General features: G+C 37.3%; 1 protein-coding gene across 1 annotated transcript; it reads right to left on the reverse strand.

Moving 5' to 3' along the window:
* Nucleotides 1–1,431: 1,431 nt before the first annotated feature.
* Nucleotides 1,432–20,303, reverse strand: LOC106178939 (glutamate decarboxylase 1). Its single transcript, XM_087018184.1, has 16 exons — nucleotides 19,683–20,303; nucleotides 12,134–12,399; nucleotides 11,013–11,119; nucleotides 10,525–10,657; nucleotides 9,262–9,352; nucleotides 8,479–8,585; nucleotides 7,919–8,034; nucleotides 7,518–7,597; nucleotides 6,929–7,100; nucleotides 6,517–6,581; nucleotides 6,187–6,265; nucleotides 5,733–5,882; nucleotides 5,164–5,213; nucleotides 4,730–4,784; nucleotides 4,451–4,540; nucleotides 1,432–4,206 (listed from the first exon to the last, which is right to left on the reverse strand). Exons 2-16 carry the CDS (start codon nucleotides 12,303–12,305, stop codon nucleotides 4,021–4,023), a joined length of 1,653 nt encoding a protein of 550 aa, XP_086874310.1. The 5' UTR covers nucleotides 12,306–12,399; nucleotides 19,683–20,303; the 3' UTR covers nucleotides 1,432–4,020.
* Between the last annotated feature and the right edge of the window lie 121 nt (nucleotides 20,304–20,424).

The raw sequence follows: 20,424 nt of genomic DNA on the forward strand, positions 1-20,424 counted from the left end.
CCCATAATAGACAGTCCGGTTCCCATCAATTTGCATGGGGCCGTAGCGATAGTCCGAAGGTTCAATAGTCCGAAGGTTCATTGGTCCGAATGTTCACTATAGAACCTTCGGACCAATGAACCCTTGATTAAAAAAGCGATGAAAATGTTACCACTTTTCGGACCAATGAACCTTCGGACCAATGAACCTTCGGACTATCGAGACGCCCCCATTTGCATAGGTAATCAAGCCCCTCCCTAGATTTTGACCCACTTACGTAGACTGACCCTAACTTGTATAATGAAATGGAGGGTTGACTCTCTGTTACCCACACCCTCAGTTTCGTGGAAATTGCATAGGGGGGGAGGGGGGGGGGGAGTAACGGTGCGGGGAAACAACAATGCGGGGGAGTAACGGTGCGGGGAAACAACAATGCGGGGGAGTAACGGTGCGCGTATAACGGCAGTTTTAGAGGGGATTTATCGATGCGGGGATCTATTGGTGTGGGGTCGTATCGATGTGCATGATGCAAAAATTTACTAAGGGGAAGTATCGGTGCGGGGGAGTATCAGTTCGGGGGAGTAACGGTGCGGGGAAGTATCGGCATGACCCCTTATAGATCTGGTGAAGGTCGTCCGTTGACCTTGACACCTGGGTTGTGCGTACGTCACGTACGTTAATTTTGTTAATGTTTTACCTGTTCACAAGGGTGGCATAGGGTCATTCCATAGAGAAGCGGAGATTTGAGTCGTGTCAATGAGATGCACATTTGTCGAATATTTGCCTAATTACGACTTGACCCAATAATTTGATGTTTTATACTACAGAAGCCTAGCCTCCAATAAGGAAAAAAATCAACGGTAATAAGAAAGTGAAATTAAATAGCTATGTAAATATTTCACAAAATGAGTGCGTCACTGACTTGAGCTAAGTATTCACTGTTGCACGACCCTATATATATGAGACTCTTTAGAGTGTGTACTTTCGTAGCACGCCCAGCACAATGGCCCCATTCCTATACACACCGTTGGTCCATGTAGATTGATCTAACTCTGTGAGTGCAATCAGCTTAACTGAAAGACATGCCTCCTCCTGGCGTTGAGTTGGAAATAAGAGGGCATTTCCAGAGAAACTAGGGTTTCACGCTAAATTGCAGTCATTCGACCGCGCACGGAAGTTTATTAGCCTACCCCCTTACAGCTTGTAGCCGGCGGGAAGGACATTTAAGCCGGATTATCTGACAGTAATCTAGTGAAACTCCCCACGTGGATAGATCGATCTAAAATCTATGGGAATGCGCCCTTAGGGAAGAGAAGACGTGTTATTAAGTTCAGCTGATTGTACTCAGCTAAAGTCCCTGCGGAGTTGTCCAGAGCGATCTACGAGGACCTATGATGTTTTCGAGAAATTGGATCTCTGTCCCTTCAATAATTAACAGAACAAAGCACCTGTAATGTTTTTGTGCGTGCATGTCAGTGTGCGTGCTCTGCGTAACCAAGTTGGTCTATGCTTATTTATTCAGTTTTATAAGACATAGCTGGAAAGATAAAACGTAACGCCTACATTTTGTTAAGGTTTATTGCTCACATTGAGACATTTGATACCAAACGATTTATACCATAGCAATATTTGTAAAAAAAAAAAAAAAAGAACTCAAGAAACGGTGAATCATGTACATCGACTTAATTTTTCATCAACAAAACGTCAAATGCGTCATAAAGAGAATTAATAACTGAAAGAATCGTGTATAAAATATAACCAAAGATGAATTTTGCGAATTAAATTCATTTCTAATTTCTGCGTCTATTTCCTTTTTCCTTTTTTATCATTTTTAACAGGTAAGGCAAGTACAGCAGGTATAGCAACGAATATATTTGCTTACAGAACAAAACGTGTACTTGAACTAATTTTTACTTTTCTTTTTAAACAACCAAATGACGTGACTCCAAATTAAATAGGTTCGATACCTGGCCTCATTCACAGATAACAAAATGATCAAATAACTGAAAACCAGTTACCTAATGCTCTTACTCATTTTATGCAGATTATATTATATACTTCTGTAATATATACATTATAACACACGCATGGATACATGTATATACATATACAGCCTGTTCAAACAGTACACGTTTTATAGAACATTTCAAAGCATTAATGGTTACATATTGCAAACTGTGAATATTTTTTCCTGAATACATTTTAACAGGGAGGTCATTACAAGAGTAAATCACTGTGATAAAATGCACCTGGTCCATATTTCGTTCAAATACGCTGATTTGAAATTGTTTTTGAATAGCCTAATATTATTTTCTTTGTGACTTTGTTTATACTTTATAGGACCACTAAAAAGTTTTGTTTATTGGGTCCTAGATTCAATATCAAAATAGAAATATACGTTAAATAACACGTATTTTAGCCATAAAACGATTTCATACTTTTAGGGGCCCTGATTATCTTAAAGAAAGGTTTTAACAAACTAATAACATTCAGTTTATCGTCAAAAAGCAATAATATGTTCGCAAAGAAAATCGTTATACAGGCTGTAGGCCTACTTCTTCAACCCTGAGAACACATCCTATAGGCCTACTATTAGACGACATGAGGTATCAAACAAAAAAGAAAAAAAGATAAACACTTGATCAAAATTTGCTTAAACGACTCTAGAAAGTAAAACAGTTGTATAGAAGTACTCTGATTTAGGGGAAATATAAATCAGGATTACTAGAATTATGAGTCTTCTGTGATGCATGAATATGCCACTCGCGTCTTCTCACGCGAGACTTCAACACCATGAGTGAACCAAGTGTCGCGTTAAAGGACGTGATGAATAATAATTTAAAGCGTCATGTATAAAATGTTTCATCGCACACACTAAGAACGTGGAATATCATATTCAAAGGAATGCTACAGGTGTTAAAATGAGATTCGAAATGATTTCAAGCTAATAAACACCAAGGCTGATAATGTACTAGAAGTTTCCCGACTAGGCCTGTTGAATCATCTAAACATCATCATAACAATCTCGAAGAATTCCACTGGTTTAAAATTTTCAAATTTATGTTATTAAAATAGATTAGCAATTAGTATTTTTTTTTTCTGTTATCAAAACTTTATGAACTTGAGAATATTTTCCATAATTTTAGTCGTCTCGAAACAGAATTTGAAATATTTCAAACTCACCGAAACGTTTCTAATTTTAATGTTAGATATAGCAGGAGCTATATCCAAATTGATACTTATATTTACATCTGTGGGGCAATTTCAGAAGCCTACCTGTGAATGAAACCGAACATCTGATACAGAATTCTACAAATGTACACTGAATTTAGTTTTTCTATAATATACACGAAAATCCCATGTTCTGATCAACATGTTAACCCATGTGTAATAAATAGTGTTCCCTGACTTGTTTAAAATAAAATATTTATAGGCCTAATGGAGATACAATATTATAATACCTTGCATTGTGCCTGGCGTTTTATCAAGAACGGAATTCTTAATTTCTACAATATTGGGTGGCCCTCACAAACAAGCTTAATGTAAACCATAAGTTTCTTCAAAACAACGACTAAGATCGGAGTTGTTTGCACTTCGGTTTCTGGGGTCTATCTCGTAACCTTCTTCGTGAAATAATAAGATTTGAAAGACACGAACTAATTCTGATCTTAGCTGTTGTTTTTAAAAAACCAATTATAGTAACTGATGGTATTCTTAATTGGTGTTCAACCACCTTTTTCAGCGACAGCAACCAGTTTCATAGCTATGGTCAGACATAGAAACAGGAATGTGAGAAAAATATATACAAAGATCACATTACACACTTTATACAGTTACGTAAGTGGCATTACCAACACGCGATATATTCTCTCTTAATTTTTTTAATTAGATCAAAAGTTGTCCAGAGAGAGAGAGAGAGAGAATGAATAATGCAATTAAGCGGACCAGAGTTCTAATTGCCAAGGATTAAAAAAACCTAGCGTCCATTTTGCAATCCATAGAACTAAATATGTCAAAAACACACTTAGGTTAGGATCAGTCTTAAATTTCGGAAGAAGCTTCTTCGCCAAGACGTTCTATTTCGTCCAGCAGGAAATCTATATCGGACTTGGTGGAGGCATTGTTGGAGATTATCATGCGGAAGAAGTTGGGTTGATTCCCGTGAGGTTGGTAGCCAATCATAGTAGTTCCCGCCTCCATCATCAGACCCTTTACACGTGGAGCCACCTATAGACGAAACGGTGAATTGTCTCTGTGAATACCTAATTTTACAGCTTCAGAATTTAAATCTAAAATTTTCTTTCTTGAACAGAAACGCACAAGAAGATAATCGTACCAAAAATTAATCATAACCTTAATTGCGCACTGAGTAAACAAGATTGACTTGAAGACTCGATTATAACCCATCCCATTTTTTCTTAGCGAACCACCTGTCTGTAATATTTCTCCCGTTACTGAAATTCTATCTTACCAGGTTAAGTTTGTAGTCTCTGTCTGGCCCGGGGGCCATCTTTCTCATGGACCTGGGCACATACCAGAAGCAGATGTTCGTACACTCAGGCTGTAAGAAAAATAAGGCACTGCTACAAATTTTACAGAGAGAGAGAGAGAGAGAGAGAGAGGAGGAAAGGGAGGCACGACCGACGGAAACATGACTGAAAAGCTGCACGGCTGAGAGCACAGGTAGAACTGTCAACATTTACTGTTAAATAATTGAAGTTAACATCTTTATTTTGCTCATATTACTTACCTCTTCTAGAACCATTTCAAAGCCTTCCCTTGCGGCAAGCCTATCAAGCATGTATCTAAAAAGAAAAGCAAGGCAATGAGCTTACAGCGAATCAGACAAGAAAAACAAAAACAATTCCTGCAAACGAGATCTTGAGACTTATTTGCAAAACTACTTCTTGACATGATCTCTAAGTAATTTTGAGACAGTCACGTGTGCGTCACTTACAATGCAAGCGTGAGGTTGTGCAATTTCCTTTTAGTCTTGGAAATATGTAAATATTACTTTTAAAATATTTTATAAACAATGTTCAACCTGAATAACAGCGTTTGCTTTCCCTTCAATACTAGGAATAAGAAAACCAATGATCAATTTACACATTCATGAAGTTAAGTTTAACTGCCGTTATGAATAAGAATGAAATCGAAATATTCTACAGTGAAATAAACACTAACCTTTTCAGATCAAACAACCTGTTAATATGGCTTTCAAGACCAGCATCTCCCTGCAACGAAAAAGCTTTTGTTGAATTATGTATGTTTTCAACAATGGTTGATATATAACCTAAATCCCATCGAAACTGAGGATCTACATGTAGTTCCGCTATAAAATGGGACATAAATTCCGTAGACACAATGTACTTTTATTTGTAATACGACCAAAAATAGGTAAGGAAAGTGTTAAATTAACAAAATCAAAACAACTGCTAATAATTAAGGCAGCGAATCAAATTAAAAAGTCTGAGAAAATACTGCAAGAGAAGTAACATGACGGCAAACAATACTTTGGAATTATTGTGATGACGGAATCTAGCATGCCTCGATCAGAACGAAACGAAATGACCAAATTTCCAGTATGAAAGATCTGCGTTCTTAGTCACAAAGTAAATGTTCTGCAATATATTACTTAACCTTGTAAAAATAAGAGAATAACAAGTACACAAGGTGACGCTCATACATGAGTCTTATACAACCCATGTGTGTTAACCAGTCGAAGAAGCTCTTTTGCTCCACATTTGCCATACCTTCGCTCTCCACATGAGCCAGAACTTGAAGATGTCGTTGTGCCGTCCACATTGGATCGCCTTGTCACCTGTGTCATAGCTGACGTCATAGTTCTTGTCCTGCTGAAACAGGTAGTCCGCGCACATGGAGTTACAGTGTGCCAAAAGATCCTGCAAAGATATGAAAAAAGTTTAATATTTTGCTTTCGTTTTTATTCTCTTGAAATTGTTCGCTCATAACATGTCAAATTACTAAAACTGTGTAATTATTATTATTATTATTATTTGTAAATAAATTCCAAAAGGAAAATAAAAGTATTATTTCGATTCTGAGTTAGACACTTTCGCTTTCAATAAAATGCCCTATTGCTTGTCTGAGTAGAGATGATTTATTTTTGTTCCTGATATGTTACTCATAATAGCAGTAAATTCAAAGTAATTAAAAAATTAAAATTAAATAATAAAAAGAACCAACCTTGTGTTTCAACAGAATTGCCGAGCACTGCAGAGTAACGCCCAACATCTTATGTGGGTTCCATGTCACAGAATCGGCTCTGGGAATAACGACAGATTACATAGTATTATATATTAATGGGATTGACGAAAAACGGTGAAATATTGGCAAAGACAAACCAAGAAATTTGTTTGAAAACCATACCAATGATGCGCTTAGCTTTTTTTTTTTTTTTTTCGAATGCCGGTACTACTACGAAAAAGATCCCCTACTCTTCTTAAGCAAGTATTTATATTTTTCAAAACAAAACGGCGGATTGAGCGCCAGGTATGATCCAGAACACATGCTTACCTGTGGATCCCCTTCACCAGATGTTTGTGTTTGCTAGACACCAATACACCACCGCCCCATGCGCACTAAAACATAACACAAAAGCACGGTCATAGAATTCAAACTTCAGTTAAAGAAAACGGCATTTGACACACCTGACTTCAGCACATTGGAGAGTAGGGTATTCAAGAAACCTGAGAATATGCGTCGAAGCACATGGCATTTTTAAAATTAAAATTAACATTACCTGCCTCAGTAAAGCACTTTTCGTCCCTATTTTAAACACTTGAATGTACATGTATGAAATGCCTGTTCTTCCAACGACCTCAGGTACTAATAGCTAATGGCCAATATTGGTCTTGCTGTATTTAACAGATATCTTCACTCATTGTCTTTAGTGAAAAATTAAAAAAAGCGATACGTAAAAACCTACATCAACGTGAAGCCAAATGTTATGTTTTTCACAGACATCGGCGATTTCATCAATGGGGTCGTAAGCACCGTAGACAGTAGTGCCGCCGGTAGCGTTCACGAAGAACGGGACAGCACCGTCACATTTGGCGGCCACTATGGCTTTCTCGAGTTCTGCAGGGATCATTTTCCCTCTGAAACAAAACAATACTCATCATCATCATCCTGTCTCATTTATCTCAGAAAGCAGATATTACTGGAAAATTATGACAACTCTGATATTCTTTTATTTATTTGATAAAAAAATATCAAAGCGAAAATAAAAATGTCAACATTCAGTCCTGCGGGTGCAGACAAACGTCTCGAGTTTGTCCAGCCATATAACGTGGAACAAATTCATTGCGTAAAACAGACCATGGATATGCCGTTGGAATGAGTGTATCTTTGGACGGGAATCAATGTATGCGACCGTAGCTATATACTGTAAATATACACTTTTGCTTTTATGTGCTGTCCATTGCGCGCTCTCTCTCTCTCTCTCGCTGTGTGTGTGTGTGTGTGTGTGCGTGTGTGTGTGTGTCCGTAAATGGAGGGGCAAGCGCGCAACGTACCTTTTATCTGTTTTGATGGCCATCACGTTGTCTGTGCCTATTCCAAGTACGGCTCCAGCACTTTTGAACGAAAAATGACTCTGGAATAGAAAAACACAAAATGAATATGGAATAACAAGAACAAGTGCGGAGAAATGTTCAAAGGAATAGGAAAAAGACAAGTACAATGTTTTAAACATAAAGGGAAAAGATAATCAGCATTGAAATGGCAAGGATACTGCAACACAAACCATCGTTTATTATTAACCGCCATACTAATTATAAGTGCTGAGTGACCGATACTAGTAATTCAATTTTAAATCATTTAAAATGATTAATACATCAAAATCAATAAGCTCTCCTTCACCAAATATAATTTGTTTCAAGTACACCGTAACTCGTAATTATTAATTTTCACTTACGTCCTCCGATGTAAACATCACCATACGAGGAAGCCCGTTCAAGCCCTTGGATTTAACATCAGGGTTGGCACGAAATCTGGCCACCAGAACACCGTACAAATTGGATATAGCACCACCTGGCGAGGAAAAATACTGTATTTAATATAATGGTTTTACTGGTTTGTTCGCTCCTTCCAAATTTGAAGAAAAAATACATCGAATATAAGATAGTTATTGTCTTTTTTCTAGTACGTTTACGTGGTTTTCAGACATTCCAACATCAACTCTAGGAAGGCCAAATGATAGATAGAATGGAATAATAAAATAAATTAACAGATGTAAGGAACAGAACTTCCCGTCCTTTGGCTGGGTGGATAAAAGGATAGACAGAAAGACTAACAAAGTGACAAAGTACATACAGTCAGACACGCACGCCAGAGCCTAGCACACTGGTTGGTGGGTCCTTAATCAAGAGAAACGTGTCGGACGGATACTTTGTTAGATTGGGATGAAAAATTACTTTCACTCAAACGGCGATACAAACTAGACTCGGATACAAAGTATGTAGTAATTTTGTCTACCTGGTGCAAAGATGCCATCGCCGTCTTCCCAGCCGATCACTTGGCGCATGCGCTGCAGCACCATGTCTTCCATCAGAGTGAAAACAGGGGCGATTTCATAGGTGAACCTTTACAAACAGAACAAAATACCTTTATTAGCATTCCCATTTAAAAGAAAAATGTTGTGAGTCTTATATTCGATATTTTTAAATATTAAAATAAGGTGTGTTCTTTTAAGAGGCTTTGAGCAAACTCCGAGTCAATCATTGGTGACATTACCGGTTGAAGATTTCCATCACGTCCCAAAAAGTGCTACATGGATGGAACGTTATTCTCTGTGAGTTACTAGTAAATAGTTTAAGGGAAATCTCAGGCGAAAAGCCGTCTTAACAGAATTAGAATTTATGCTATGATATCGCGGTTTGACTCGTTATTAATTCGGCGTTCGTGCTCACAAATCTGAGGCTCGTTGTCGCAAACGGCAATTATCGTTTATGAGACCGGGCTTAGCCCCAGGGCCCAGCCTACTGTACTTGTATACTGGGTGGGTCCTAGGTTCAGGGGAGGATCCAGCGATATTTTCTGACAGGCCTCCAAATTATCTTTATTGATCCATCCTCCATTTTTGAACGTCTTCTGACAGAAAAAATTAGATACCCGTCAATGTAAACTTGAAATCTGACCGTCTCCCCGAAAACCCAGAAGACGGCCTAAATCCACCCCTGTAGTTAACCATAGGAAGGACGCACCCTGGGGTTCAAACGCGAGGGGTGACCCTCCTCTACATACAGCATACTAACTTACATATTGGTATTAGCGGTGGCGGTAAGCCATTCTCCAGCTAGAGCGATGACGTCAAGTCCACTGGATATTTGATTGAAGAAGCGAGGGTGACCTGAGAAAATAAGTAATTATGATAGGCATTTCTTTCATAGAAAAAGATACATGATTGCTAAATCTTGTCTAAGACTGGCCAGTTTGAATTGGAAGTGATGTCGGTGCGATGGCCTCATGGAAAGCACAGAAAGGACGCGAAAGGAAGGCTTAGAGGTAATATAAACAACTCGTAGGCGTATTTTGACAGGTTTTATCGGATACCAGATGTTTCTTTCCCATTTTCATGGCATCTATTGCAATGGAGTTGTTCAGCGGTATGACTCAATGTATTCTAGGAGTGCGATGCAACTTATTATGCATAATAAATATTATATTTGCACAAACACACAAACAAAAGACGCACAGAGAGAGGGGGCGAGGTAAGAAATAACTTTCCTCTGTTGGTAAGTTTGGCACACGAACTCAAACAATACTATAACTTATTAAATGGATACCTATTTTAATCTAGCTGTTATTCCGTTGGTGGTCGAATCGTTCACGTTTACATATCATACTGTACTGACAACAAAATGTCAAAAAAATTATAATACGATAACCACATGTACTTTACTTCACCAGTTAAGGCGATTGTATGTTGTATGTGGATCACAAACATCACTCCAAATTTAAAAGCGTTATTGATCAAGTAAAATCCCTTACAATCAGCATGGATAATTTCTCATTAGGCAAAAACAAATACATTATTAGCGCACGTTACTTCAGTAGTATTGTATTTAATAATTAGACTGGTAATTAGATATATCTGTATGTAAGAGGATTACACTCATGAGGGATGGTCGATATAATAAGGTATTGACACTCTACTGGCTGTCTTAATGTCACACTCAGATTATGAAAAGATGAATTATAAATGAGGATAGTTATACACTTAATTTGCCAGCGTTTGGTTTGCTGTCATCAAAGCGAATTCCATAAATAAACGTTTCTGATAAACTTTTTGATTTGATTCCATTTAAATATTTTTTTCACAGATTACGAGAACAATGCAAGATAAGCTATGGATCCACTTCGGGCAGGGCCTTATAGAGTAATTAATTAATATATTTTTTGTTGTTTATTCATAACTAATCGATCGATCTTTGTATTTATCAATTTATTAAGTAATCAGTTGATTTATTTGTATATTCATTACGATGGAAAGAACATCATCATAAGCCTACATGTCCATACCTGTTTTGACGCAATATTTCAACGTTTCTTTACAATCGCTGAGAATCTGTTCCAAATCTCTGGCAGTTTCTGGGAGCTCTAGGCAATGGCCCATCTCCTCCTTTAGTTGGTGTGGGTGGTGGAAATCCAACACCTACAAAACATTAAGAATGACAGTAACTCGAGGAAAAACAAGGCGCATTTATTTTGGTATCTTCATCCTTTTTAAAACTCTAATCTTAACTTTCAGTAAATGAAAATAAATTGTGCCGCAATGGTCAATTTTTAGCCCGTTTAAAAATGGTGCTGCATATGTCTGCGTGCGTTCAGCTCAGACATGCTTCGTACTGGGAGAACTTAGGGCCTTTCAAATATATTTTTACCCTCTGTTTCCAACATGGAATATCTTAACTTTAAAGGAAATAATGGATTAAAACATTTTTAAATGTCGCCATAGAACTGTGCTTGATATAATGGCATCAATTTTGATGTTGTGGTAAGGTACTCACTTTGCTTGAGCGATCGTTGCTCTTGCGCACATACTCCATCAGAATATCGGTCAATTCTAAAAAGAACTGCATGGTCCTCGCAGATCCCTGAGGGGTAGGGAGTAGGTCTGGAGAAAAACATGAACAAAAAAAAGCTCCAAATATGCTGGTTAACGGAAAACGTTTCTAGAGATACATTCATGAAATTTCATTTAGAATGGTTAACGGAACCAGTTGCAACAATGATAAAAAAATGAGTACCCTAAAATAAAAACTGAACCTCCAAGACAGTCTGTATCAGTAAATAGACGATGGGTTACCCTAAAAATGTAGAAAAGGGAAAGGGGTGAAAGTTGCACCTATTCTTAACCTATCATTGCCCCAAATTACTTGAAACACAAAAGGTAAAATTTGGAAGGTACTGTAATTGTTCCTTTTTTACGCGTGGGGGTGGGTCTAAACTGGTCATTGGGTTGGGACCCAGAGGCACAACCTATAGCCGACAGACAGACCGCATTTGATAACCACACCGATCATATAAGTTTGATTGCAATATCACATTAGTTTGAATGGGATATCATGTAAGCAACGCCTACAGCTGTATCTATATAACAACATGATATGTACGTCCCTTCACTGATATTGAATATCGAAGGGAAAGCACAGATGCTGTCTTATATACAATTTCAAGTTCTGTTATTGTTATAGAAGTAGAAGATGTACAGTCACTGTACAAATGATTTCGATTGAGAAACTAGTAAACATGGTTGTGCACTAAGAAACCCGTGTGATTCTTGCCGAAAGTTCCGTGTCAAGTAAAGTGATATTTTCGATTACATATCCATATCGATATCGCAATAAGTTACGCATTAGTGACATTGCAGTCATCGATTTGCTTCTAACTGGTACAAACCTGACATTTCTTGAATTATAGTGCTATGCTGCTTTCTTGTTTGCTGCTTAAATCAAGCTTTGATGGGCATTTTAAAATTGTCGTGCTGCGTTGCTTTCAGCAATTTAAATCGGACAAATAATATCATTACTATACTTAGGAACCTGAAATATTAGACTTAAAAATAAATGACCAATCCGTGGTATCTAAAGAGCATTCCCAAATAAAAAAATCGCACGCGAGAACCTACCTCGGCCATAAACGCCTTCAAACGGGGTCCAGTCGCTCGATTCTTGGACCTTTTTCTTCTGGTTATTCTCATCGTCCTGTGAAAGTCTGTTCTTTGACGCGTGGCCCGCTTTGAACGCATTACGTCTTCTTTGGTATCTCAGCACTGCTTCCAGGTCAAATGATGAGGACATTGTGAAGGTTTTGTGTCTCTTTCGCTGGATACCCGGTATGTTATCGTGATATTGGAGGGCTTGGTCCAATATTGTTAACTCTGAGATGTGGTTCCTGGAAAATATAAAAGGTGCATGTGTTGTGTTTCCCGTAATTCAAAAATTTTCAGGAAAAAAAACGAAGTTATCTGTCTGGATATGTACTCCGATATTTAAGGGTCCTAGATTGACATGGGTATCTCTGTTCAGTTGTATTATGTCACTGAAACGCGGAAGTTGTTCATGTGGTCGCACGCTATCTGAAAATACAGCCAATAACAAATCTGTTTTGGGGTGGTCAATTTAAGCATTATGAATTTCTGTGGTGTTTCTCGCGTATGTTTTGTAAAGATATGCACATGGAAACCTTCCACAGCATCACGCTTTTAAAAGGCACACGCTTGGAGTGACCTTGGGGTGTTTTGATAAAACATCAAGAAATAATTCTGGGAAACCCTTTACCTGAAATACGGACATTTCAGTAATGTACATGTGGTATGTAAAGCGTTCTACCTGTTATGAACTTTGGTAGAATCAAGAAGTTATAATGAGATATAACTTATTGGTAGAATGTAGCAAAAAAACGCTATGCTCATTATACAGCCAATTATAATGCTGAAATTTACAACACAGCTGCGTCATGCTGGGATCACGTGCCTAGCAGTAAGTGCTTTATTCATACTTTCTGCACCAGACTGAGCTGGTGAAAATGTACAGAGATATAATAGCAACAATAATAATGATGATAAAAATAATAATAAAATACATAGATAAATAGCACCAAAATTACATATATAGAAATGTAGCATTATTATACATAGGCTACATATCCAGTATTTCATAATCATAAGTTAGTAATGGTAAGATATTTCCCGCCGTCTGGAAGCGCATGTACAGCTACTGGAGGACATATCACTAGTTTATAGCCTTGCAGGAATAAAACAATAAAGGTATGCTGGTATGTACTCCATATCTGTAAGTTATAATTTTGGCTTATGGCACCTAACTACCCGCACGAAAACGCAATAGATACTCCAGCGCAGTAAACTACTGCAATCATACTGCAAACATGCCTCAAATCTGCTTCGATTTGGGAGCTAATTAGCATATTTGAAACATGCTTCTATGGCCGCATTCACATCGAGTTGAGCTATGGCCCTACAAAGCCACGACCTAAATATAGCGGACGTACAGGAAAGGAAAACAGCCTAATCTTTTAATAGTCTCTCCGCCTCTCACACGCCTCCCCATGCGTCGTCCCTGCGGGGGTACAGTCATTAAATCTCGGCTCCATTGGGACGACACATGGGGAGGCGTGTGAGAGGCGGAGAGACTATTAAAAGATTAGGCTGTTTTCCTTTCATGTACGTCCGCTATATTTAGGTCGTGGCTTTGTAGAGCCATAGCCCAACTCGATGTGAATGCGGCCTATCATGCTGCTAATCTACTGCATTAATGCTCCTCTCTGTACAAACCTATGTACTTTTTGGAGTAGAATTGCAGTAGGCTATACTGCATTTCTACTGCAAATATGCTCCACACCACTACTTCGTTAATGCTTCTTTGCTACTTCGATACTACTGCATTTTCGTGCGGGTATAAGCATAACTAGATTGTACCCGCTCGTACCAAAACGTTGTTATAACAGGCCTGTACAATGCTAGGCCATTTCGTTACCATTTACATCTAAAACAACATGTCGAACAATACCATGATAATCGATGTTATGCTCTTTATTTAAGGCATTGAATATGACTAACTGTTTCAGAATTTCACTCCAGTCGTTAATGCATTCATTGGGGAGGGATAGGGGCTTAGAGTTATGAACAAATTTTGCTCTCTGTCTTTGGTTGTGGACATCTTTCAGGTACAAGATTGGACCAACCATGCTCAACATTACAGGGATATTGCGATAAGAAATACACACTGTCCAAAAAGTCTTTGAGTCTGAAAATATGGGAAATCACTTAAAATGTCGAAGTTTATATCATGGTTACCCATTCACGATGATATGAAACTAGAAAAAAAACTAGAAAAAATGTGGGCGCCATGCGGTATTTAGAAAATTATGGTGTATAAGCCATTTGAAGTTACTTTTTGAAAGGCGATTGCCCTTTAGTCACGGACATCAGGTAGACAAGTCTTTTTTCTAAGTTAATGCAACGTTTCTTTGAAATCTCTCCTCATGCTCAATTAGGCAAGCATAAGCGGGGCGTGAGAAACAACGACTTGATCTGTTTAATGAAGAGTGACTGCTTTCTGTTTATATTGTTACCTTAAATTTAAGTTGTCTTTTATCTATAATTACAAAATCGAAGAGATAGACAGGATTTTTTGATTGATGAATGTCTGCTTATAGTGAAAGAGGCTTCACAGGTAGAATTTCTTCAATGCTGAAAGTACAAGGTACCTTCACCTTCATTACTAGTACAGTTAGTGTAAGTAAGTGTATGTAAGTGTATACCGTTAACGAGCACATTTTGAAGATTACTTTGAACTATACAGACAAGTGGAAGATGTTAAAATGTTGCCCCTTGTACGTAGATCTATCCTCTTCCAGTAATTGCTTCATTCCTATGGAGAAAATTGGGTGTAGACGGTTCAACTTTATACAAAAGTGACACAATGGGAAAGTGCCAATTTAGAGGGCTTCCTTCTGGGTGTTGAAATTCAATTCAGATTCGTAAAAAGGACATATTATCGTCGACTGTAGAAAACTAAATCAGTGCGTGTTCTTACTAACAGAATCGCTGTACAAATTATGACACTTTAGTCATGCCATGCCACTTATTAATTGAATTAATATTTAACCAACTAAACTAAATTTTCAAACAGCTGTATATTTCCCCAATATTAGAATCGGTGCAAATCAGACTAAAAGTAATCAATTGTATTGAAAACATCAGTTATAGAAAAATTGATATAAAAATGCAAGGAACATGCCACTATCTGCTATAGCACTAACGTACAAAAGTCAACAAACGAAAAGAAAAGAAAAGAAAAGAAAAGAAAACAGACAAGCAATGCACGTGAATAGGCGCGCGATGCACGTTCTCTGACTTCAGTTATCGAAAACTTGCAACTCGTATAAAATGGTAGCGAGAAATTATGTGTAAAGGTGTAATATATTTTTGTGACTGCTTTTTTTAGTGAGCACACCTGTTTTTTTCTTTCACCTTTAGGATACCTGAGGTCATATTAATCATCTCACACCAACAAAGTTCAGAGATTTTTTTCTGGCCTGGGAAATCCTGTATCTCTATACTATTCGGTGAATCCAAGCTTGGCGGTGCTAATCAGTGCATGCAATAAGTTAGTGTTCTTACCAACCAATTGACCAATTTATTTATTTATTTTTACACCATTATAGAGAGATAATGTCAACAATGCTACATTTAGTCTCCATCATACCACTAACGACAGGATAGAATTAACTTTTTTCTATCATTGTATTGTTGTAATCAAACAAAAACGTAAATGTTCCATTATCTATTGGTGCTTCTGAAAACCCGCTGAAACCAATTAGGCTGATTTTATAGTTCAAAACCGTGTCCTCTTTTATTTCCCTTTCCGCTGACAAACTGTATTTTGAAAAAAAGCAAAAAATGGCAGAACCAATACCTGGTAAAGTATACACGCACTTAAAAAGCGTGTGCCACAATATGTCTTTCTTTACCATACATCAGAGAGAATATAAAACGAGGCATGGAAAAGAATATCAGTCTATCATCTGCATGAGATATTTCTGACAATTATATGAGATGAAATAAACCTTTTTTTCGTTTCACCAACTATTTTCATGCTTTCAAAACGTTTGACTGCCAACGGAAAACTTAAAATGCCACATCGCGCACAGATCAAGGAAGATAACTGACCCATTCAAGCTACCCGAGCAAAGGGTCCTCTTGAATATGGCATTAATTGCTGTCTTGGTGCGATGCTCTTCTGATCATGCTAATCTGATCTAATCACTTTGCAAAAAAAAAAAAAAAAAAAAAAAAAAAATCATCTTAACATACGCTTAAATACAGGACGAAGAATATTTTACATTTTAACATTGCGGTTTACGAAAACACTCATGTGTCTCAACATTTATTTGGTATTTGGTATTCTTTGTCGCGCGTGAACAAAAATTTCAAGAGAATTTATAATAATTTAATTTAAAACATTATACAAAATATACAATCAAACTGATGCTACCCCGTGGCGCATATATCATTTGTCCTTAACGACGTATATAATATTTATCACACCAAATTCAACGATTATGAAATTCCTTGAAATGTATCTAATGTGTAAATGAACCAAATACGTTGGAATGTTAACCTGGATATACCAATATTCTTCACTTGCCACCTAGAAAATTTATGGGAAGATCTTCCATTTACTGGTAATGGCTATTAATGTTATGAGAAGATCTTGGACTTCCATTCCAATGAGAAATGAGTGGTCTGGTGAGTGATTCAGCACCAGGTAAGAATTAGGTCAGGAAAATCCCCACACGCGATTCTAGAGAATAGGCCAGGTAGAGACGATTCCAGAAGCGGGCATATACTTCCCGGTGTTTTCTCTCTCCCAAAGTAGCTCATCACCTCATACGTACAAAAGAACAATACATTATCCATCAAATAGCCTTAATACAGCACCTACGCTATTGACATTAGAAAAAATAGATCGAATGAAGTTAATGTAAAATCATTAATTCTCTGTTTTTGTTTTGTGTTGGCAATTCAGTATCTTTAGCTACCAATCTTTTGTTTCTTTTTCTATGTTCTACTGAAATGTCTGTTAACTGAGTTAAATCGCTTTGTAAATGTACTTCAAACGCATTTTGTGCCAAGCGAAGAAGCATTGAAGATGATCTTGGAAACATGTTTGTCGATAATCTATAAAGTTTTTGGTTAGATTTATGTTGTTAACGAAGCGATCAAACTGAGAACCACGTATTGATGACATATATTCCGAACCGAGTTAATAAAATAAAAGAGTTAGCAAACAAATGTGTATTTTCTGAATGAAAGAGTACAATGCTTTACGAAAACCACCGGCATCGGCATTTGCGTTATCTCTATAGATATTTCCCTCATAGGTTACGGGCTTTAAATATAACAATCTTCGTGGCTTACCAAATATTTACGCCATACATTGCTTCTCATCATTTATTTACTGAATGATGTAACGCAATGTATTTATCTACTGCGCAAAGCAATATATATGTTTCAGAAAATGAACTTGCACATGCATTAGAGCTAGACAGTTCTTATCACGTACTGCTTCGTGTGGCTTCTAGATTCAGTATCAGTTATTCTGAAAATGCTATATTGAGGAAGGAACTTCAGAGGTAAGCACGTTAGATTTATCCATACCTCCAATTTATTATGGCAAGATAAGAAACCCCATGTTATGCAAAGTTAGGAAACTAATGATGAAATAAAAATATCTACGAAACAAATGACAAAAACGGGAAAAAGTGTCTTCACATACCTGATTGTATGAACCTGGAACTGAAAACCAAGAGAGGGCGTTTTTGCTTTTATACGAGTCAAAAGCAGGAAACGATGCCATTATTACCGGTTCGTTTACGGTTTACTGGGACTTTTCCACTCCAAATATTGGTTATACGGTGTTCCAAAGTTCCACGTACGTCAACTCCGTATACTTAAACTTCGTGCACACCACTTGGTTATTTTTAGCATTGACCGATATTCTCGAAATTTCATGTATGTGGTCAAAGCAAGAGATGTTTTATCTGTGGATGCAATCTTAAATAAGAACATACACGCACACACAAAGAACAATGATATAAAAATATTTAATGATGAAGGCAATGATACGGTACATAGAAAAAAAAGAAAATACCGGCAATTCACAGAAGAACTCCCAAAAAACTGAATAAAGTTTCAGGTCAGATAGCATCTCTAGGTATGCATATGCAAGTTACGTACGTCTGGTCCTAATTTCTTTTGATATATTGATATTCTGGCACCTGCTTGTTATTACGTAATGCTTCAGTTCAAAGAAACATGCGTGCGGTTTTGATGATTAATGCTTTGTTTTAGCGTAAAAGATACATGCATGAAGTAAGGCATTGGGACAACCTACTCTGTGACCTCATTGCTTTAAACTTAAATCTATTGATAAAGTCAAAACCAAGCAACCGCTCCTCAGTCTGTGAAACTTTCAAGGTTTGCATCATATTTGGGAAGATATAACGATTTTTCAAAGCCTTTCATTCCAAATTCTGTTAGTCATTTTGCCACTGAACGTTCATAAAACCTGATGAAAAACGGTATCCGAAACCCCCTTTTTTGCTATTCTTAATAACGAAACCCCACATTAAAAGGTGGAAGTTACATTTTATATTTACTTTGTTTTTACCATCAATAGGTGAATTTTAACTAATAAATAATTAAGGACAGGTATGAGCGCAGTTTCGGATAATCGCAAAGACATCAACTTTCCCTTGCTTTATGTTGAAGAAAAAAGAAAGAATTGCACCTCTTTGCCAAAGGCGCCCGCTGTGAGGCGTCAAGTGCAACATAATTTATTTTGCCATAAACATCGGGCATTCCTGGTAAGGCCGGAGAAGATACATAGAAAAACGATTTATGACAGTTCTCATGCATGGGGATCATGATAACCCTTGTGGAAATGTGTGCTCTACCTGGCCTACTTGGGGTGACCGTCAGTCTATTTTTTCCTCATCCGCTCCGAGATGAAATCTTTTGGTAGGTAGTTTTTACGTAAAAACAAACAAACAAACAAACAAAAAATGATATCGTGCATTGCAAAAGGGAGACGAATTGTTTTGGCGGAAAAAGCCCATTCAAACAGTTTTCTACCTGACTTAAAGGTATGTCCGCATAGATCTTGCAAAGTAGTAATAAGCACAAAGCGCGTACCCAATAATCCACTGAAGTGTTGACGAACCAAAATTGAATATCAAATGTTTTCAAAACTGCCCGATTGTAACTTATGGGTAAATAACGAATAAATGAATGGTCGACCTCTTTCTCTGTGAATATAAATGTAATCAAATAAAAAAAGGTTTGTTGCCGCTCTCACCAACAACAACTTAGTGAAAAACACTGCTAAAGACCCAAAATTTTTTAAAAGCAGAAGAACTTCAACTTAACAAAAATGTACGTTGCAAACTAAAGATATTGAAAAGAGTACAAAAATTTGTTTTCTCTTTTTCCATGGACAGTAAGAGCGAGGATGCTGAACTTGGAGATATAAGTCAGAGAACGAATTTTATCATTTAAATGCGGCGATAATCAAATAACAGTGGCAGATTAGAATTAAAGATACTTGGAATACGATACTCGGAATATATGTCGAATAAACACATCCACCTACCTTATCCTTTCAGTAAACAATAGATTAAATTCTTGGATATCTTTTATGTCGTCGACAGATTATCTGCACAACTGAAAATGAATGTTTTCCACACCGCAGTTAGAATGATCTCGTGGACAACAATTCTTTTCCCCTGATTTTATCCAAAGTGTACATCTGCCCACGCTGCATCTTGTGTCTCAAGTCTCTAGGTAATTTTCAATATTTCCTGGAGGGGATCAGATAAGTACAAGAATATCATTTTAGTTGGCCGACGCCAGGCAAATTCCTCAAGTCTCTGAACTTTGGGCAAAGTCTTCAAAATCGATCAGACGACTGGAACTTCCAAATAATGAAGCTGTCATCTGCGTCACAATCCTGCCAGGTAGTCGCCGACGGTTCCTTATTTCGAAATTTGCTGCACAAGTTAGTTTTTATGATTGAATTATAAACACTTTACTTTATGATATCTAGAGGGCGGCAATGACTGAGTTTTAATCGGAATCAAATTCAATCAGTTGTGACGTCAGACGTGTTCATCGTCTGCAAGCATCTGCCAAACCCCAGAATTCTCCCGAGCAAGGACGAGGCAAGAAACGGCGAGTGATGCGAATCGATGGAATTATTGAATTTTGCTTACCAATCTATTGACAAGAGGCATAACTGAGCGAAGATGATTTAAAGAAATTGGCGATTGCCGCGTTTGAGTATATGAGTAAACACTCTCTATGCTATCGATCGTATATTACGTAATGGATTGTGA

This window comes from Lingula anatina, chromosome 7 (genome assembly GCF_051362555.1).
Source record: "Lingula anatina isolate TDL-2025a chromosome 7, LinAna3.0, whole genome shotgun sequence".
NCBI classification, from domain to species: Eukaryota; Metazoa; Brachiopoda; class Lingulata; order Lingulida; family Lingulidae; genus Lingula; species Lingula anatina.